Here is a 22,216-nt window from a genome sequence, read left to right as displayed (position 1 = left end):
AGAAGTTAATCAACTATTCAGTTCAAATCTGCTGCTGTGGAGGGTTTCTTCTGACTGAGCTAGTGTGACAGGGTCTGCCTCTGTTTCCTGTTACTTCTGGCCTGTTTCATGAGACCCAGTAGACAGGGCAGGATCCTTCTGTTTCCTCCTGAACAGTTTTTGGAAGAGTAGTGAAAGACTGAAAACTCAATCTTAGAACAAATCTGCACCTGAGCTCAAAGTCAAAACCCCATGCTGAATCTCAGAATTACAGCTAGCAGCATTAAGTTTTTAGGACAAGGCACTAACCGCAAAGCTAGATTTGGGAAAAAACAAATGCACTAGAGTGCACAACCCCGTGCGCTAGTCCCTACTTCTCCCATTAAATGTTTCACAGTCCATAGCAGTGCTCTAATGGCAAATGTTCCAGCCATTTATGCACTGATGATGCTGTGGAAGTAGCAGATGATGCTCTCACATTGGCCAACACTGGAGGAAGGCCTCTTAATAAACACATGTGAGTCATGGCTTTAGAAAAATGGAAATCTACTTCCAAGGGAACTAGAGAAAGCATCCTATTTAAAGTGGATACTCTCACCTCTCATCGTGTTGTTTGGCAGTGTTTTAGAAGCAAAAGTAGCTCTCCTTTCGTCCAGCCAAAGTTTCCAAGCAGATCAATAGAGCAGAAAATTAGGAATGACTTCATGGTTTAACTTCATGGCCTGTTTAAAGGATTAAGATTTAGAAAACTCTTCTGACATTTAAGCTGACTGAGTCATCTGAGTAGGAAGGAGCCAGAAGGAGCAGGCCACAACTTTCCCTGGAGGTTTCCATTTGCTTTGTATTAAGCTTGCTGGTAGAATTTTGGCATTCCAGCCTCAGGAATACAGAAAATTCAGAGTTATGTCCAAGTTTGAATTTCTTATTTTTATGTGCCACCCTGCTTGCGGCCACTTCAGAAGTATTTAAAAAGCAAACTTAGCTCTGCTGTTTTCAACAGCAGAGACTGTTCCTACTTAAAGGGAACTGAGGTTATTCTCACCCTCTGACTGATTTCTGGAAGCTGCTTTTGTGGCTGTGATGTGTTGACCCTGGCTGGACACCAAGAGCCCACCAAAGCCAATCTATCACTCCTCTCCTTAGCTGGACAGGGAAAGGAAAAGAAGACAAAAGGCCTGCGGCTTAGATGAAAGCGGGGAGAGATCACTCACCACTTACCATTACAGGCAAAACAGTTTTGAGTTGAGAAAATTAGTTTAGCGCCAATCAAATTAGAAATAAAACCTAATCTTAACACCACCTCTTCCCCTACCCCTCTTCTTTCCTGTTTTCGACGTCACTTCTGCTTTACCTCCTCCCCGTCAAGCGGTAAGAGCAGGGTGGGGGTGGGACAGGAATTGGGGTTGCGGTCAGCTCTTCACAAGTTGTCTCTGCTCCTTCTCCCTCCTCAGGGTGCGGAGGACTCTCACTGTAACCCTGCTACATCTCCTTCACTGACCTTGGCGTCTGCAGAGCTGTTTCTCTCACATACTCTCACTCCTCTCTCTCTGGCCGCACTCGCTCTAGGGCAGAGCTTCTTCCCTTTCAGTGTTGTCTCAGAGGCTTTATCCATGGGGGCTGATGGGCTCAGCCTTGGAGAGGAGCAGGTTCTCCTAGAGCTGCCTGGCAGGGCTCTGTTGGACATAGGTAAGCTTCTGGCATCTTCTCCCAGATGTCACCCGTGTAGCCTCCTCACTACAAAAACCCTGCCACACAAGTCCAATCCAGTACTCTCCTATATCTGCCCAGTAATTCTGAAAGGAGAAATTCCAGCTCCTAGGTATTCCCAGAAAGAGCACCAGGAATCAAAGCCAATGCCTCAACAGACAAGTTTCTCGGAAACCTTGCATGTTACACACACAAAACCAACTAGGAATGACAGTAAATTCTTCAGTAACATTTGCGCTGTTAAATTGGCCAGAAAGCAAAGATGGCCTTTGCACTTTATGGCTAACCTTGTAATAGTATTTAATGACCCAGTGATATATCACTATTTTTTTTTTTTCTCCTTTTTGACACTATCCAATGCATATAGCAAGAAGCTTTTGAATAAGAAAACAAAGTTGGACTTCAAGACCTTACCCCCCCCGCCAAACAAGAACATTCAATACAAATTTTAGTAACTTCAAACAATAAAAAGGTTTTTTGCTTCTCTTTATAAATGCAAATTCACATTATTTAGTTGGAAAAAGTCCCTTTCAAGTCCCACTATGGAAACAGCAATTAAAAAAAGGTGTGAATTTCTAGGGAGAACATTCCCTAGTAATCTAATTTAGAGAGAGTGAAATTTTGCCATAATTCTTAAATTTATTTACAATTTTATATGTTTTATATAACTCAATTTACATACTAGGGAACTAGGTATTACATTTTATAGTAATTTACAACGAATAAAAAGAAAACCAATGTGCATAATTAAAATTAACCTTTATTACTCCAAAACCAGATGCCAAATATGCAGTATATTTCTGTTTCTGTTGGTGTATTTCTGAAATACATGTAACAACTGTAATTAGTCAGCCTAGATGTTTCCTATACTGTTTTATAACATTTGGAATTTCTCCCACACTGAGAGGAATGCCACTAGAGTAAGCTGACAAAAACAGGCAAAAAGAAAGTTAATCGTGTTTTGAAAGGGAAAAAAAAAAGTGCTCTTACTGAAAAAAACTACGTTATAATCAAGCATTACACTCAGAAAATTCTAAAACACTGTATTACTTCTATTTTTAGGTGCAACTACCAGTTTCCATTCTCATTTACTGGCAGCAGCCCAACTATTTTAATGTCCAAGTATGGCAACTCTCAGCATTAAAATGCTAATACATGCCCTCTCTGCAACAGAAGTTTGCAATCCCACAACACTACAATTGATTGTGCAGAAGGATTATGACCAAGATGTGTCATTCCTAAAAAAACAGTTCTAGGAGATCTGAGCAATATGGCATATAACTGCTAGCCATCACTTCCACTTGATTGGAAACGGCTCTTGTTTTCAAAACCTTTTTTTGTATTTTCTTAGAATTTCCTAAGGTATCTGTAAGGGTTGAAAGAAAAGGTTTTATTTCCCTACTTCTACCATAGAATAGAACTGGGAATGTTATTTGAAGCAACAAAGGCTTCAAACATTTTCTGAATTACTCTTCAGTGAGCAATGTTGTCCTCTTCAAAGAGATTATCAAGTGCCTGTACATAGTATTAATAGAAACTAGTTCTGTAGAATTTCCAGCAGTGTAAAAGCACTGTCATCAAAGCACTGTCATCTGTCTACTGCAGTAATAAAAATTTTAAGAAACTTGTCAGCAGCACATCAGAGGTCACAGGTATTTCTCTTATCCCTGCTATGGTTCTACCCAAAACATGGTCCAAAGAGGCTTAGACACATTTTTGTTGTTGTTGTTGGCCTCTTGTTTTCGCATTAAAATTTCTCTCCCAGCCATACATGGGTGTATTTTAACCCCAACAGTACTGGAAACATGATCCACTAACATTTTTGTCAAGCATGGTGGTTCCCACAATGTAGCCTGTTCCTTCTTTGAGATGTTTTGTTACATTTCTATATAAGAAGTCTTTAATAGTGGTCTGTAACCTCAGAGTATGAGCAATAGCTACATGACGTACTACTGCTTTACATCTCAGTCTGTCATTCTCCATAACACATTCCAGAGCACGTACTGTGGGGTATCACTTCAAACACACATGTAGCAGCATGGCCCAGGAAGCTGTGCCAACACACACCAGTGTATCTGCATGTTTTTCTTCTCAGCTTCAACACATTTGATTGAACCAAAATGCTGAATTCAACCCTGAGATTTTTCCTTCTGAATAACTTCTTGTGCGAAGAGTATAAGGAGCAGAGGATGAGGAATTCGCTTTATTTTGTGTCTTATTCTGACGAGACACAACAAATAGATGAGTAACAGGAGCTCACAAGAGACAGACTAATATTAAAGTGACACTAATGCCATACACACATCAGGAAGAGAAAAAAGGCTATGCTGCGTAAGACTACTGCATTGCTAGATGTACATTCTTCAAATTACCAGTTACATATCCCAGAGGCTATCATCTTACTTCTAGTTTTTTCCCCTCTAGAACAATTTGGATTTCTTTGGCATCCAAAGTCTCATATTTCAATAAAGCTTCTGCTAAATTCTTGTGTTCTTTTGCATGAGTCTTCAGGATGTTCTTCGCTCGCTCATAAGAGTCCTAATTTGAAGAACAGGTAGAAGGAGATTTTAAGACTTTACAACAAAAATAACAGCAAGATTCCACTTTAAAAATTATTTCCAGGTAAATATACAGCTTGAGACAAACATTGAAAGTTGTGCCTGACATTTCAAAGCTAGCACAGCTCCTCACTCACAAAGCTTTAAAATACAGCTGGCATAATAAATGAAAAACAACCACTTTATGGCACCTGTGCATTGTGCACAAGTAGGGCAAAACCCAAAATCCTGAGACAAACCTTAATATTGTTACATACGACTTAGAAAAGATTTACTAGATTTGAAAGTTTCTGGATTTTTATAACGATTTTTTTTTGCACTATGAGCAAAGCTACAGCATTCACAGATTGTCCATCAAAGACTAGCCTTTTTACTATTTATAAAAGTCAAAATACTACATAGTTTTAGAAAGCTGAAAGCTACCAGCTACTGAAAGTCACCAGCTGCTGCAAGTAGACGCATACTGCCAGCATTACCAGCTTCAGCTTTTAGTTCTACCCTGGTAGTTCTCACAAGGCCAAGTCAGTTCAAAAACAACTACAGCAAAAGTGTAACTCGTTTAAATGTTGTAAGTAATCATGCTGCTTGTACCAAACAAAGTCACATTACCAGAATAATGGTCAACTGATCTGATACAGGCAACACTGATCTGCTACAGCCTTTTCTGTGATTTTATACAAAATTACTTATCTTGGGGGTTATGAAATTTGAAAGTAACATAAAACATCCACATCTGTTCTAAAACAATTTGCAGCCATACTTTCCCTGTGAATTGAATAGGAAAAATACAATTCCTGACCAAATACAGAAGTGTTAAAGCATATTAAAAAGCTCAACACCACGAACTTGAGTCACACTACTTGTGCATGACAATCACCAACAAGTTTTGATATGCAGAGATTCAAAGTTGCAGCTACATTAAATACTTGGGAATACTTCCATCCCTTTGTGTATTTTCACCAGTATACATTACTTAAATTAATTAAGCAAGCAAGTAGGTGTTCAATTCACCTGCTTGTGAATTGTATGTATGAAGTATGTGAAGTATGAAGTATTGTGAAGAGTGAGAGTAGAGAGGGAGAGGCTCTTACCCGTAGAAGCGTCCTCACTTCCTGTTCAATTGCAGACTGAGTTTCAGGGCTGACTTTCCCTGTATCAGTGTACGTCATAACACCAAGCTAAACAATAACAAAAGTATCTTTATCTTGCCACTGTTGCAATCGTACACAAAAAAACTCTCTACAGTTTCAGCACCTATTGCTTCTACATGAAAAGAAAATCATGAGTCAAATGCCTCCTGAAGTGCTTTAAGCAGAAGTAAAACAAGAAGCCTATTCATCAACTATGTAGCTACTGCAGAATTCTGTTTCAATAGGTCACATTACAGATCCTAATTAGGTGCTTTTTTGCTTCAAAAGCAAAACGAAATGCCTAGACTACTAATAACTTGATGGACAATCAACATGACTAAAGAAGCTTCTAAGGAAAGTCTAGAAAATTTCCTGGTCTTACCCCCTTTGCCCTCCCACACTCAGAATTATCCTCAATTCCAAAATGTCTGGCATTATTATAACTGTTTCCTGAAGATACTAGAAAATTTCAAGGCAATTTTGAAGTGAAAATCCTGTGAAATAATTTTTTAAACTGTCAAATATATAGGTTTTCTAGTTGAGCTCTCTATAGCAGACCAGGTCATAAGGCTTACTCCTTTTGTGAAAACTACTTACCCTAATCTCAGAGATTGTCTGAGTGTCTGTCAGATCACTGTCAGACAAATAGGCTTTAGCTACAGAACAGAACTAGGTTTTGCTCCATGTAAATATTAAAGGATTGATGATACTACCTTCTCACTCATTCCAAATCGAGTCACCATCAGTTTTGCAATTTTAGTAGCATTGTCAAAATCACTGGAAGCACCTAGAGAGCAAACAGATCTAAATTACATTACTGAAACCATATTAAACATCCCAGTCCACAGCCTCCATCTAAAACTCTTATAACTACCAATCAGCTGACCTGTTGTGATGTGATCACTTCCAAATATGAGCTCTTCTGCTACTCTTCCTCCCATACAGACATCCATCTGTGCAAGCAGCTGGGATCTAGTTTCACTCCATCTGTCATTTTCTGGGAGCAAAGATACCTGTAAGATATAGAACTGTTGTCAGGTAACAAAAACTAAAGAAGTACTGAAGTAATCTCAAAAATATTCTTGTTTTTATCTGAAGCAGGTTAAGATTTTATGTAACCCTTCACATGCTCTGGCCTGCCTCTAGTATATATTCATCAAGATTGCTTGGAGGTGCTCAGCTGAACCACTGAAAAGCCTCCTCAGAGCCAGAGCACCATATCAATGTGAGCAACTTACACGTACTGCCAGAAGAAACAGAACCACCCATTCTATCAATTTCCCTTTATTTCTTACACTTGGACTGAGTAAAAATCAACTTGCCCAGAAGATTCAGGCCAGTGGTTTTCATTAAATGAACACATTAACTTGAAGTTCAACAGGAAGACACATAATAGAAATAATTTTCTGGTCAAATGCTTGGTAGATAAAGGCAAAATAGAAAAACTTATGGATATCTATGCAAAAAGCAAGACATGTAACTAATGAAGTTTAAAAAAGCTGAACTGGACAAAGAAAAACCTGATAAAGGATGTCTGTGTTAAAAGTACAGTTGAGCTTCTACTTACCAGTCCTTTAGATGTTCTTCAAAATTTTGCTGCTGGGTGCTATTTCAACTGCAGCAGCAGCAAACTTACTTATATTTCTCTTTCCTTGTACATGTGAACTGTTACATTAGTGCACAGTAATTTATTACAAAATGAAGAAAAACAGCTTTTTATCACACAGAAAAGATGACCTTGGGTTTTCCAAGAGATTGCTCATAACCGAGTATTTCAACAGACTAAAATATTCATTAACAATCACAGCAAAGAGCTAATTCCTCTACACCACCAAACCAACTGTTGAGAGTTAAGTTTCCTGTAGAATTTCCCCCCCCCAAGTTGCTAGGAGACTAAATGCTGAGTGCTTAACCAGGACAAAAGAAGCTGATAACTTAGTTTGGAGGAGGGAGAAAAGCTCCGGGAGAGAGTTGAGGGTGGGGGGATCGCGCAGCTCTCATCTTCCGGGGAGCACAGATTCGTTTGGCTGCTGGCTGCCTGGAGTCCACGGTTAACGGAGGAGTCTGGTCCTGGGAATTCTACCATCTGTTGGAGCGCCCAGGAATTCGGAGTTTCTTCACTCTCCTGCTGGATTTTGGGTGAGCCCGGGTCCCGCCACTGCGGCTTCTCCGGCACTGCCACCTCTGCCTGCCGAGGACACCCCCTGCCTGCGGAGGACAGTCCACCGCGCCCCGCTTCCAGCCATCAGCGCCGGAGCTTCCACCGTTTGCCCTCAGGGTTCTTGGTTCTGTTTTGCTATTATTATAATTGCTGTTGGGTTTTTGTCTGTCTTGTTATATTTACTAGTAAAGGACTGTTATTCCTTTTCCCCATAGCTCTGACTTAAAAGGTTTTTTTTAATCTTCCAAATTATAATAACACGGAGGGAAGGATTTGAATTCCTCATTTCCTGGAGAGGCCTGCCTCTCCTTAGCAGACAACTGTCTTTTCAAACCAAGACACCAACATAAAAATAAAACTAAATAAAGAAATATTAATAAACTAAATAAAATTTTAAAATACTAAAAAAGCTGGATGAGGAAACACTCACATGTCCCAGTGTTGTTCCTCGTGTCATGATTGTGGCCTTGTTGATCGGCATCGCATCCTTGGTGTAATAGGCAATGATTGCATGTCCAGACTCATGGTAAGCTGTGATGGTTTTGTTCTTCTCATCAATTTCTACACTTCTACGCTCAGGTCCTTTAACAGAGGAACACGAAATTTGTTTTTTTGTACAGCTGGCCACCACAATCTACACATTACATACACTCAAAAAGCACAGAGCAGCCGAGGAACAGCATGTGATCAAAAGGAACTAACGCCCAAGTGTAAAATTTAGGAGTCAGATTTTAATGCCTAAAAATGGATCCAAACATTCTACAGACAATCTGTTTTTAAAGTACTAGATTTAAAATGCATTCTAAGTATCTGAGAAAATTGCATTTCTTCTCTCAAGCATGAACAGACCAGATTTATAATGGTTATGTCTAGGATTTGTGCTACCACATGAGAAGTGAAACACAAGTTCCAGGTTTCTGGTCACAGTTAGAGGAAGGATAAGAAATCAAGCCAGTGTCTCCCTCCAGGCTGAAGTATAGCATGCAGTATTTTTAACTTTAAAAATGGTATGAAATTTTAAAGAACGTATTCGACACTAGATTTTACATATTACTCTCTGGTCTCAAAAGGTTCTATTCACAAATAACTAATAGGAAACTTTATTTGTTAAAAAAAAAACAACAAAAAAAAAAAAAAACAAAAAAACCCCAGCCAAACAAAACATCCTCCACCAACCCCACAATAAAAAAAACAAACCAAACAAAAACAAACAAAAAACACCCCCAACCAACCAAACAAAAGTCACAGCGCAACAATCCAAAAACACACTACCACAAAAACTTCTCTATTTCCCTATAAAAGTCTCCATCACACAAGAAAAGATCTATGGATTGCAATATACATGTATGTCTTTTGTATAAAATCCTACCCATCAGAATTTTGTCCTTGGAGAATTCTAGTTCTTTCATGGTTACCATATCTTTTCCATCAACAGCTGCCTTTAAGGCAGCTTGATTTACAAGGTTTTCAAGCTCTGCTCCAGAAAATCCTACTGTGCCTCGTGCAATTATTTCCGGATCAACAGCTGTAGAGGAAAAAAAATAACCAAAACAAAACCATTTTGTTTATTAGAGCCCGAGCTGCTCCTGAAATTTTAAGCAAGAATCATATTCAATTAAAAGTTACGCATTAAACAAAACAAATAAAATATAAAAACCAAATAAATCAGTTTTAAAATAAATTAAGCCTAATTCTCAGGACACTATGAACTCCTAGGGACTAGAGAGAAACACTACATATGAGACAATTTTTGCGTTTTTTACTGACGCAGTATAAGTCGCAACTGCCGATAGAATAAAGGTCTGATATGAAGGGGCTGATCCAGTATAAAAAACTATTACATAAAAAGATGCTACAGTAAAATATTTACTTACATGGGTCATACTTGATTTTATTAAGGTACCACTTCAGAATTTCTGTGCGACCTCTTACATCAGGCTTGGGAACAGTAACTTGCATATCAAAGCGACCAGGACGTATCAGAGCACTGAAGGAAATGACAGTTTAGGACACTGACTCAAAAATGCTGCAGTAAACTTACTAACATATATCAAGGAACACAAAATCCACTGCTGTGTCTAAAGATATCTACACAGATTTTTGTCTCATGCACAGTGCAAAGAATATGTTTTTCTTATTTGCTTGTAAAAAGACATATGAAAGATATTTGTTTTATTTAAATATTATAAGATATTTATTTAATATTCTATTTAACTCATTTTAAAGGGCTTTTTGCATTTGAAAATTTTGCATTGTGAAGAAGAAATGCAGCTTATCAATTTAGCTGAAAAACTTACAGAAATTTCAAATGCTTAGAAACATATTATGTTTCCATATTTAACTCTGCAACTTATTAAATGCCAAAACCTTGTAAATACACATACTTTTTAAGCTGGAAAACTTCAGGTATGACACTGTAATACTTCAAGATTATCACAAGCAACTTTGGTTTTGTTGCAGGGGTTTTTTACTACATGGTCTGTAAAACAAGCACTGCGTTATACTCACTTGTCTAATGCTTCAGGGAAGTTTGTTGCACCAATAATAACAACACCTTCATTTGGTTTAAAGCTGTGTGGAAACAAGGTGTGAGGTTTTTTTCTGGACACAGAATTTACAATTTTGTCAACAACTACTGGTACTGGCCTCACTGGCCAGTCAAAAACATGCTTTCACACTACAACATGTGATCCAAGAATGACCATGTTTAACCCAGCAACTGGTTAAAAACATGGTCTAATCTCAGTGTTGAATTTCTTCCTTCAGATATATAATAAGGCTAAAAAACCTGATAAATTATTTAAAATAAATGGCAGATATTGTGCAAATACAACTCAAAAGCTTCTATATTTTTTACAGTAAGTCCAATTATGCTACTGTTAGCAGTACTAGAAAATAGACATAAAAGCATATTAAATATGTATCTTTAAAAGCATTACCAAAAAATTACACAAAACTTCAAAGCTGTCAAGAAAAAAGTTCACCCACATATCCAAAATACCAGTCAGTCAAACACCTTCTGTGCCCTCAGAAATCATATATTTACCCATCCATTTCAGCAAGGAGTTGATTAATGGTCTGTCTTGAATAGGGATGCATTGGAGATTCAATTCTCTTCCCGCCAACAGAGTCCAATTCATCAATGAAAATAACACAAGGTGCATTTGCTTTTGCTTCCCCTGACAAAAGGAAAACAGTGGAAGGAGCCTTGAACCACACAAAGGAACAGACAGTGGATCAGGGAGTTTAGGATTCTACTGTTTCTGTTATTCTTGGATTATAAAGTGCTCTATTAGACATCACCAAAACTGTTTTTTCTAAAAAAAAAAGAAATAGAATCTTGATTCTCTTTATCTCACCATATCAAAAATATATCTCCTCATCAGCTTATTCTTATCATGCTACAAGAAATCACTAGTAAAATAAACTATGAAATTGTCATACCTTGTATGAATTTCCTACAAGAGTTTATTTTATGGGCTTGGGTAGAGAATATTTGCCTATTAAATAAAAACAATATGAAATGTGATGGGTCTCAACATTTACCTACTTTAATAGAACCTGCTTGTCATTTTACAGCAAGGGTTCATACTCAAGTTAATAGTTATTAAAACATAAAATAAAAACGCAGTAATAAATGTGAAGACCATCAATTGGTACACGCATACCAGGATTCAATTCATCTCACCCCACCCAACATATCTGTAACATTAATATTAATGCACAAGTCATCTCCACTTCACTGGAAGGAAATGCATTTTTAAACTGTTACATGTATTATATTTTTTATCCCATCCATGTGAAGTTACCTTTTTTCTACAAATGCAAACTACTTTGTACATTGTATATATTTGACCTTATCAATCTTCCATTTAAGAGGGAAGCTGAATTTTCTCCTCCCCAATAATATTTTCACACTTAGAATAGGAAGTCTCTTTTGTGAAAGTTATAAAATCTAAACATTAATTTTGAAAGTTTTGTTATCATGCCCTTTATTCTGAGCCTGTTGGTGGGTCTGAGAAAGGAAATCTCAGCTTATGACCATGCCATGATGCCATAAAGCTTAAGAGTAAAAAAAAAAAAAAAAAAAAAACACAACAACACAGAAAACCCTGTGAGTGTAGTAATTGAGAAGCTTAACACAATTTATCTTAAATTTACAATTCAAATTTACAACAATTTACGTATTATTAAGTAAGTTACAACTTCAAATATTCAATTTAGTTTATAGAACATTACATTTCTAATTAAATTACAACTTCTCTCTGGGACCGTTGTAAAAATCAGTTATAAGTAAAACTATAATTTCTTATGATGGTTGGGAAGATTCTACAGTTAACTGATGCTCACAGAATTGTGACATTTACCTACACAATTAAAGCTTTATTTATTAGCCTCATACACTACTACTTTTCCAGTAACCAGAACTGTAACGAATCAAGCCACATAAATGACACTGAACACTTAAATCTTGCACGTGAGAAGATCTGAAACCCAGGAATATTTAACTTACTGAACAGGCTTCGGATGCGACTGGCTCCCACACCAACAAACATCTCATCAAACTCTGACCCGGACGCGTAATAAAATGGAACATCAGCTTCACCCGCCACAGCCCGAGCAAGGAGAGTCTTGCCAGTACCAGGTGGTCCAACTAACAAAATGCCTAAAAGACAAACAAAATAAACAACAAAACCACCACAACCATACAGTCTCCTTATATGAGTTGTTCCTTCCACTAGAAGAAATAATGTACACTTGTCTCCAAAAAGCTGTTAAGATCCCATTTCAGGTACTGCTCATTACTGCCAGTCTAAAGGAGCTTCCTTGCAACAAATCTAAATACAATTTGATCCATATTTAAACAACAACGAAGACTTGTAAGACCATCAAAACAGAAGCCTGAAGTATTCTGCAGATTCACTTGAGTTTGGCAGCTGAATCCCTAACAGTGTTCACTTCAAATTCACATTTTTCTGGCTGTTTCTGTGGAATCTTTTTTTAATTAAATCCTTCCAAGTAACTGTCTTTAAACAGTGTACAGCACTAACAAGAAGCAGATTTCTCAGGTCTACACATTTCAGATTCACGTGGATTTCCACTATGATCTTAATTATCCTTTTACATGGAAACATTTGTTTCTGAACTATCTAAAGCAGTTAGGAAGCACCAAAACTGCTAAAAGCCATAAGGAAGAAATAAAGGCCTTTCAAGAGTTCAGTTAATAAACTTCCCTGCTTTACAGGACAAAGTACTACCATTTATTAGCTCAATAACTGAAGAAGGCACAGTAAACCCCAAAATTTTCATTTGCATAATACATGAAGAAATAGTAAGAAACTAGGCTGTAAAGTAGTCACTCAGCACAGAACATGCCTCACAGCAATGGCTACACAAGTTTTTCACTTCTGCTGAGCAATGATTCTTACCTTTTGGAAGTTTACCTCCTAATACAGTAAATTTGTGAGGGTTTTTCAGAAATTCCACAACTTCTTGCAATTCCTGCTTCGCTTCTTCAACCTGTACATGAAAAAACACACCACAAATATAACTAAGCATTTAGCAAACACTGCACGTCTTTGCAGGTAAGTTTTGCATTACAGATTAAGTCCCTAACTTTGTATTGATCAAGAATACAAACAGAAAAAGATTAAAGTCTACCACAGAATTTGTGTGGATACCAATATTTATTTCAACCTACACTAAAAATGTTTGCAGGTCTAAATAAACAGTAAACTTAGTAACAGTGAAGGAACAACTGAACAGTTTAAGACCAGATCTGACCAAAGAAAATAAATACAAAATCAAAAATTCTACATGAAGATATTAATCTTATTAATGAAAAAGAAATTAAGTCTATCTATTTGTCCAAGGGGAAGGAAAGGGGGAGGTCCTCATTTTGCCACTGACAGTCAAAGAACAACTGAACAGAAAAAACAGAGGTATCCCATCAGTAGTGACATGCCCACTTCTTTCCGGGAATCTCCACATTTCCTGTCCCAATAACACTGCCTGAAAGACACAGTACACCAAGAGAGAAAGGATCAAAAAATGTATCTTCTTAAATCAATTGACTCCTGCAAAAGGCAGATTAACATTGATATTTATGGCCTGCCATTTGCTATTTTAGCCTTTGGAAATGGTATTCAACAAATGGAGAGTGCCCCTTTTATAAGGTATTAAATGCCAATAGAACAAAGTGGAAAAAGAGTGGTTAAAACCTTCCTTCATCTTGGAGTGGCCAAAGCATATAAAGCTTCAGTTCATACAAAGAAATTTCTTGAACAGAGTAAGACATTTTTAATGATTAGTTAAACATCAGACTCATAATGATTACTTAAAACAACAACTTGCACACATTTTATTTTTGATCTTACCCCTTTAACATGTTCGAAGGTGACATTTTTCAACTGGATTGGATCAACTGCTGCATCAAAGATACTTGATGTTCGAAAGCGTACTAAGAGCAAACAGCAGATGACGAACAACAAATTTACACACAATGTCATTTCACTGCAAGACTCTGCTGCACCTGAACACATGCCAGTAAGACACTGACCTCACACCTGCCTTTTTCACATGTCATGTGTTCATTTACAGGTGTCCAGCAGGAATAAGACTTATGTTTCAAACAAAGATCTTTAAAATATTTGCAATTAATTCACTGATATGCTTTTTAGTCAGGCGTAGTACAGAAATCTCTTTATCTAGAAGCATGTACACAAAGTCTGAACTTCTCCCTCAATGTTTCTATACAAACTCTAACTTTCTTGAGACCCAGGTGGTAACTTAGCATCAAGGTGAATGTCTCCAGTTACATTAGCTCAGCCTTTTGATTGTTACACTGTTTCCAATAGATTTCTCAAGATGGCAATTTAGCAGCACAAGTTCCTAGTTGCTATAAACTAGGCTCTGATTACAGACTGAAAATTCAAACCATCTTGCCTACAGCTGATCTAGATAACACATATCTAAACTGAAAGTCAAATACATAACTGGTGACCAGTCTGACTTCTCTGGTTCCATGTAACTGCTTTATCAAAAGAAATAAAGTAATCATACTGATACAGAACATGTTTGTCTTCATAAACATTTTGTCACACTGTCATCTGAAAGGCTGTAGCCAGAAGCAGTAAATAACTGTTAGGGTAACTTTTCAGTGTACTAGTACCAAATCATAGCGTCAAAACATGCTAAATCTGCTGGAAGAAACACAAGTAAAACAGTGTGGAAAAAAGAGTTAACTAACCAGCATCAGAAAAGGAACCTTTCCCAGGTAAAAATGACGAATATATAGCAAGATAAAAACAAAGAACGAAGAGAAAGAAAGAAAGCAAACGTGATCTTCTTAAGGAATCTGTAAAAGAAAATAAAAACATATTTAATGTAGGCTAAAATAAACTACTTTCTGATTGCAAAGGCAAGATATGTAAATTAAAACAACTTACCAAGTGTTTTTTGCAGGAATACCTGTGCTTTCAAAAAGCCTTCTGCAAAACCAGTTTTAAAAGCATCCTGGTGTGCCTCCGGGATGTTTTTTGTTTTCATTAGTGTGTCTAAGTTTTCAACATCAATTCGTCGCTTTCTCAGGATAAAACCCTGCAATTTTTTCCAAAGCAGTGTTAGTATACACCAAGTTTTCATAAACAGTTAACCTATCACCTGGCTAGCATGGGTGATAGGAAGAAAGTAAAATTACAACAGCATATAATTCACGTGCTATTGGGTTAGTTAGACGGTACAGTAGCTGGAGTGTAGAATCCCCATTGTTTGAGCATGGGCGTTCCCATTTTTGCTGAGCAAATCAATTTTGGAGCCCTCCTGGATCCCAGCTCCAAACTGAAAATGCAGCCTAAGACAGTTCTGTACACAGCCAGCTCTGTTCACTGTATACAGTGGGACTTACTAGCTTAAGCTTCTTGCTTTATTTCCAATTGCAAAATATCATTGCAAGTATCATTTTGATGGAGCTTAAGCAAACACATCTCATATGCCCTGTCAAATTGCAGAGCAGCACTGCATGAGCTAGCTCCGGTTTATCTTCATCCACAGTACACCTAATCCACAGATGAAATAAACTACACAGGCCTAGAAGGAAAGAGTTCAAAGAATTTACACACACAGTAAAATGAAAAGCCTTAATTAGCCTGACTTCTGTACAACCAATTAGAAGCAGAGAGTACCCAGGTTATCTTGGTTTCGTTAGTGCTTTGGATTATTTGCTGACTTGAAAACATACATTCTTGTGTGTTAAAGTAGCTGTATTTCTGCTTAAAGAAATAAAGCCTTTGACTTGAACTTGTTTTTAGTTTATATTCTGTTTTAGAAAAAGAATTTAATTTCTAGAGTTAAAACCACAGTTATATGCTGAAACTGCCCTCCTAAAAATTCAAATAATCTCATTATTGTTAACATATGAAGCAAATATATGCATTAATAAGAAAAAACAATACAGTGCCATTAGCTCAAGTTTTAGAATTAAGAAATTTTTTCATGCTAGTGAAAGAGAACACCCCACTAAATTTTGAAGGTTTATTCAAGAGAAAAAGATGGTCTGAGAAAGCCCAAAGCAACTTCATGTTACTCATATTTACCTTTAAAATTGAAGAAAGTGAACTTTTTGTTTCTGTGAATTGATCAGATGTTGACTGCAGACGTCTTGCTCTTGATCTCAGAGTCTTAAAATTCCGTGTCTGTATGTAAACTTTATGTAGTAAGAATAAACAGAAGTTAAAATCTAATCATTACTACCACTACAAAAAAAAAGTCTTAAGAAATATCAGAAACTACTATATGAAAGAATATGGAATATAATCTTGCCAACATATCCACAGTACTGTGAATGGTACTATCTGTAGTCTGACCCTGCAAGCAAACTTCTCTTTCACATAAAACTTCAGGTTAAAATAATCAGGGTTCATGTTGTAAATTATAGCTAATTGGCCAACTAAGGGAAGAGGAGCCATTCAGACAATTAAATCCAGGCAGGCTGACAAACTTGAAACATTCAGAAGCAAATCCAGAAGTATGGGAATAACGCTTTGCGAGCTCTGCTGATAAGATGCCCCGAGGAGATCTGGAATGGCTTCAGTGTGCTGTTAACTTTGGAAGTGACAAAAGAAATGAGACCATTTAATCACTTAATCATTTAAGTAGGCTTATGGCACTCTAAGTCACCTCCTACCACATCAAAAACCTTGTGATAGACATTTTACCACAAGCGAAGAATATTTTTTTCTGTCACTACTATATATTAAAATATACACCAAATAGATTGGTTTCACTAAGCTTTTTGTTATTCAAGAACAGCACTGGATAACAAGAACTTCTGCAGCTGACCCTTGAGCCCTGCTCAAAAAGGTCTAACATTCAATCAGGTATCTCGGGACCTTGTTCAGCTCAGTTTGGAAAATCTCCAAGGATTAAGATAACCAAACTTCTCCAGACAATCTGTTTCAGAACTTAGCCAGTCTCATTGTGAAAATTTTCAAACAGGTTTTATTTTATTTGCTTTTACTTGGGATTGCTGCCTCTTCTTGGAGGTGTATGTGAGAAGGGTAACTGATATGGCTCCAATAGCAATTAGATCACTCCTTGCTTTCTATTCTGCTAAGACTTCAGATCCTTCAGCCTCCCGCCTATATAAAATGCTTAAAAATCTGTCCCCTTCATTGTGACCCATCACTGGGCTATCTCCATGTTGTCAGCATGCTCTTCGCCACAGCATACAAACATAGATATACCTAGAGGTAGCATCAGAAGAACTGAATTTAGGACAATACCTGAACTTCCTGAACTGCTGATTATGTTTTCACTGATGCTGCCAGTCACTAAACCCCTCAGAAAATTCAACTGGATGAGTACTGAATTCAACACATTTATTGATTCAAAAATAGTCACTTCATCTGTGGTCTTTCAGGATTATGATCCACAAATACAGACATCTTGGAACAACATAGTATTTACAAAATTCAGGAAATACAATACTCAAGTGCAAAAAATAATTTCATGATTTAAAGTGTTAATATAGACATAAGTTTCTCCTGGAAGCTTACTGGTATTTCCTGAGTAATGCCACTACAACAAATGCAAAAATACTTTTCCAGAATAGACGAATTCTATAGAAACGAAAACCAGTGTGATTTAATACTTTATACCTGGCCAACCCCGAGCATCTGAACAGAAATTTTGGAGGGGATTAGGATGTTGTCCGTACAAACAAGATGAGCGTAAAGTACTGAAAACATCCACAAAACCTGCAAAAAGATACAAGAAAGTGTAAATACACTCTATCTTAAATGGCATCTCAACATTACTTCTTGCACAGTTTTTTTTTTAGTTTTTTAAATATTAATTCTATTTTACTACAGTACTCCAGGCATCTTTAATTAAACAAATTACCAAAACATCTATCAAAGCTTTGAAGCATTTCCAACTATTTGTTTGCTTTCAGGCAATTGTCATTGAGCTTTTTTTTTTTTTTTAATCTCACAACACAATGCAATTTATTATTTTTTCTCTAATAGCAGCCCTGCAATATTATTCTTAACACTTCTCTCTACTGCAGTACTATATAGGCAGTATCTCAAATGCCAGCTCTATACTTCTTTTTCTAATACATTCTTAAGCATCTGCAATGATCTTACTTCCTTCATTTTAGACTAATTCCAACGAAACATTTTCACCTGCAAGAAACGACTCTTGTTTATTTCAGCAATGAAATACTTTACATGGAGTGCTCACAGTTTGCCACCTTGAACTCCTTTCTAATTAATATCTTCACGTAATATTGCTTCAAGCAAAAATTTGATAAAAATGTAAACTGGAGATGTCTGACATAAGCAGATTAGCAAAATCTAGTGACTTGTTGAAACAAATTGGTGGAAATATTCACAGCTCAGGCCCATCATTAAGAGAAATGCACTTGTACTACAGCTGAGTTCAAAAACGTTTGATCAACCTGAAATCTGAAGAAACAATTTGTCGAATTTTCTAAATTTCCCAAGTTCACAGAGACAAGCTATATACAACAAAAAATAATTAATAGTCTTTTTATTAAATAGATTTAACTACAAATTATCTACAGCACAAGAGATTAAACTAAAGAATAACTGTATTCACCTCTATAATTTAACTCCCACCAACTCTCATAAACACTCCACTCACACATACCATGCTTATTTTCAAAGAAGGACTGAGCAGAGACGTATGATGTGTGCCATTGCGAGGAGACTTTGCTTTCTGTACAGTAGCCAGGAAGTAGCCTGTTCACCAGCTCTCTGAACTGGCTAGCTTTCAAATCAGACAGTCCCAGATCTCTTAAATTTTTAAATACAGACTGAAAAACAGAAATAAATGTTCAAAGTTTATTTAAGATTACCCCAGAGGAAAAAAAAAAAATCCCAATAGCACCAGAAGCAAATACAGACTGAAAAAAAACAAACCAACCACACAAAAAATCCCCCACAAAAACTTAACAATGGAATCACAACACAATGGTGAGCATACAATCCATGCTGATTGCCACGGTTCTGCAGTTACTGAGAGATTACGTGTTTTTTCTCCCAAAAAAGTGCTTAATTACCAAACTTGTAAGCAATGAGCTGAAACAGAAGTGGTAATACCTAATATTACTTGACACCGTGTTTTAATTTTCAGGGTCAAAAGCAAGAAATACACAACGATAATGAAAGATATTTTAACAGAAAAATAAAACCTGACATGAAAATCTGCCATTTAATATCTCAGAAACCTTCAACACACCTTAAGTTATAGTCCCCACTTTCTCACAAGCAATAATGAAGCAAACTTTGCTAGAACTCAGAAGGAAAAGATAATATAGGGTTTATTAACAGAAAACTTACTGCTACTTTACAGAAAGAGCCATTAAACTGGAAATGAAAACAAATCCCTTCCTCATTTGCAAAGTATTACTGAGACAAGTACCAGCTCTTTTTTTTAATGAAATACTATATTTTTGTAAAATCCTTACTGGCAAAACACTGACTGACTACAGTTCTGCCAAAAAGATACATTTCTACGTGTTAACACTCTGTTTTGTTTAGTCACATTATATTATTTTATAGACCAGTCAAATATTACGTTCACTTAAACTGATATTATTCACATTTAATAACTGTTAAACTATCACTTTTTCAAAAGGTTTTTTATACCTCACTCCTCTGAGGATCGTGCTCTGGGGAGGTGTCCCTCTGGACAGGCTGTATGGGTGCTTTGCTGGCAGAAGTTGTGGAGCTTTTTGGTGAATGAAAGGCATTGATAAGGTGACTCAGAGGAACAGTAGCCTGGAGAAAAAATAGATAAAGACTTAAGCTTGTTTAAACTATTTAAACATACTCCTGTTCAAAATTCTAACTTATAACTGCATATCTTGTACACTGCCTTTTAACTGAGGACTCAATTATAAACCACATTATCTTCAACACCACAGTGTTAGCTGACACCTCTTTTCAAAGAGAGAAGAAAAAGAAAGTTTAAGCATGTATTACAGATTAGAGGCTCATATTTTTGTCTCTAAAGCAATACTTTTATAACTTGAATTATCTATACTTTTTCCTTGCATTATTATAAACTATTCCCAAATGTTGCCTTTATGTTTTCTTCCTTAAGATCATACTTTCAGCTTAACAATCAAAATGAAACTACGCAAAGCACAGTCAAATCTGCAGTTCAGCAGCATCCAGCCAACTCCACCTCATGAAACAGTACAGAAGCCCAGGTGCACTATGTATCAGGGCTCCTCCTCTTAACACATGACTACATCTCTTTGTGGACAAATAACCCCAGCAGTTCCAAACCTCCTCAGACCCAGTACACGTCACTAGGAAGGAGCTGGGACACAACCAGCTGGAGTGATCCCTGAATGCAACACCTAATTGAAGCATAACTGGGTATGTCTATGAATACCCAGTTTATGTCTATGAATGTCCTTCTGTAAGGACTGCCATCTTTGTGGTGACTAGACAGAAGATCAAAAGAGACAATGCTGTGAGACATGAAAACTGCCTCATAATTAATTGTCCAAAGTTGACACTAGACTTAGTATTTGCGGTAAAACCATAAAGACTCTAGAAGTCAAAGCCAACATCCCAACCACTAACCAAACTTTGCATCTACATTTCCCACTCTGTTGAAATGACACGTTCCTAGAAACATAAAAATTCTTCTATTTCACTACTCTAATGAAAGCGTTAAACACATTCTCCACATGTGGAAAGAACAATCAAATCCCATTGTGGAATCAGACTATCACACACGAATACAAAACTTATAAATAAAACCAAAACCACTGGTTCAGATCGAAGTCCATAAAACTCACCAGTCCCATCAGACTCATTGTCTGAATAACGATGCCTTCCCAATTGCGTTCGGACTGTTCTGTGTAACAAATTACTGACCGTTTTCCCTCCACTAACTCTTCTAAGTCATTTCCTTTTGCCTTTCACAACAACCCGTTAAAATTAACAGCATAGTTTAACTGTAGAAGCACACGTCATCACCTCTTGCTTCTGCTACAAAAGCAGACACTAAAAAGGGCCATCTAAGGTTATTTCGTCGTTTCAGAATGCTTTTAATCTTTACAAGCTTTTACTGTCCCTTCCCCTCTCCTCCATTTATATATCTTTTTTCTCGATGCGGGCCCCACACAGCCGTAGCCCCCACCCGCTCCTCTCCCGCTGACGCCCAAAGCCCCGGGAACGTGGCAGGCAGGAACTCGGCTCCTCCCGCCGCAACCCGCAACCCCCGGGCCTTCCGAGCGCCTCCGCTCGCCCGGAGCGAGCCCCCGCCGGAGAGCGGGCCCGGGGCGCGGAGAACCGAGCACGGCACCGCCGGAGCGCCCCGCCAGCCCCTCACCTGCGGCTGCACGGTGGAGAAGGAAAACATCCTCCCGGCGGGACGGACGGCGGCCGCAGGTGCCTCTTCCGCCTCCCAGCACAGCCGCAGGAGCCCGCCCGCTGTGGCCGCCGGCGGCTGAGGAGGCCCCGCGGCTCCGCTCCGGCAAATGTCCGCCCCGCGGCCGCGCCGACCGGGCCGAGCCGCCCCGGAAGCGGCGGGAGCCCAAAGAGCTTCCGGGCCGCCGGGCCGCGCAGCCGCAGCCTCCAGGCGGAGGCGGAAGAGGGGAGCGGGCGCGGCCGGGGGTGCCCGGGCAGGGCCCCGCGGGGCAGCCGCTCTCACCCGGGGGTGGTGCAGCTGCCAGAGGCACCTGCCCCTGCTCGGTGTCATCGCCCCCGGGTGTTGTCCGGAACGCGGGCTCGTTAACCGGCGCGCAGCGCCAATTCACACACCCAGGAGAGGTATTTCCTGAGTTTTATTCAAGTTTGCACAAAGTGGGCACATAGGTGGTGACCCACGAAAGGCTGGCTTACCAGTCATAAAACTTAACACTATACATTTTAACAACGACATCAACATTCATAGGTTACCAATTACGTGTTTTCTTAATTAGACTTCAGCCCCGTATTTGCTAGCTATAGGTCTTGCTTCTCATGCTAATCAGTCTGTAGTTGCAGTTCTTCCTCCCATTTGAGTCTGGGGTCTGTTATAAACATGTTTTGTTCATAATGCAGGATGCGGAAACAGGATGTATGCTATGTAAAGATATGTTAAGCAATGTTTTCCAGAACCCTGAAACCGCCGACGTAGCAGAAGAAGCCCCAGCA

General features: G+C 38.1%; 1 protein-coding gene across 1 annotated transcript; it reads right to left on the bottom strand.

Annotated features, from left to right (window-relative positions):
• Positions 1-3,862: 3,862 nt before the first annotated feature.
• Positions 3,863-21,573, bottom strand: YME1L1 (YME1 like 1 ATPase). The gene is made up of 19 exons (XM_040056033.2): positions 21,411-21,573; positions 19,709-19,840; positions 18,708-18,873; positions 17,693-17,791; positions 16,130-16,239; positions 14,984-15,134; positions 14,785-14,892; positions 13,913-13,995; positions 12,965-13,055; positions 12,049-12,201; positions 10,582-10,714; positions 10,044-10,106; positions 9,410-9,522; positions 8,905-9,060; positions 7,966-8,117; positions 6,261-6,387; positions 6,088-6,161; positions 5,336-5,422; positions 3,863-4,224 (listed from the first exon to the last, which is right to left on the bottom strand). Exons 1-19 carry the CDS (start codon positions 21,438-21,440, stop codon positions 4,081-4,083), a joined length of 2,172 nt encoding a protein of 723 aa, XP_039911967.1. The 5' UTR covers positions 21,441-21,573; the 3' UTR covers positions 3,863-4,080.
• Positions 21,574-22,216: the final 643 nt, after the last annotated feature.

The sequence above is a fragment of the Hirundo rustica genome, chromosome 1 (genome assembly GCF_015227805.2).
Source record: "Hirundo rustica isolate bHirRus1 chromosome 1, bHirRus1.pri.v3, whole genome shotgun sequence".
In the NCBI taxonomy this organism is placed as follows: Eukaryota; Metazoa; Chordata; class Aves; order Passeriformes; family Hirundinidae; genus Hirundo; species Hirundo rustica.
The sequence above is the reverse complement of the archived record's forward strand: the minus strand, read 5'-3'. Positions and strand labels throughout refer to the sequence as shown.

What these genes read in the sequence shown, in the direction of transcription:
- YME1L1 (XM_040056033.2), bottom strand. Translation starts at nt 21,440, where the DNA reads ATGTTTTCCTTCTCCACCGTGCAGCCGCAG. An exon ending in TAAAATCAAGTATGACCCAT is followed by an intron (nt 9,061 to 9,409) that starts GTAAGTAAATAT and finishes TTTCCTCTACAG; the next exon opens with CTGTTGATCCGGAAATAATT. An exon ending in AAGTGAGGACGCTTCTACGG is followed by an intron (nt 4,225 to 5,335) that starts GTAAGAGCCTCT and finishes TCTTCAAATTAG; the next exon opens with GACTCTTATGAGCGAGCGAA.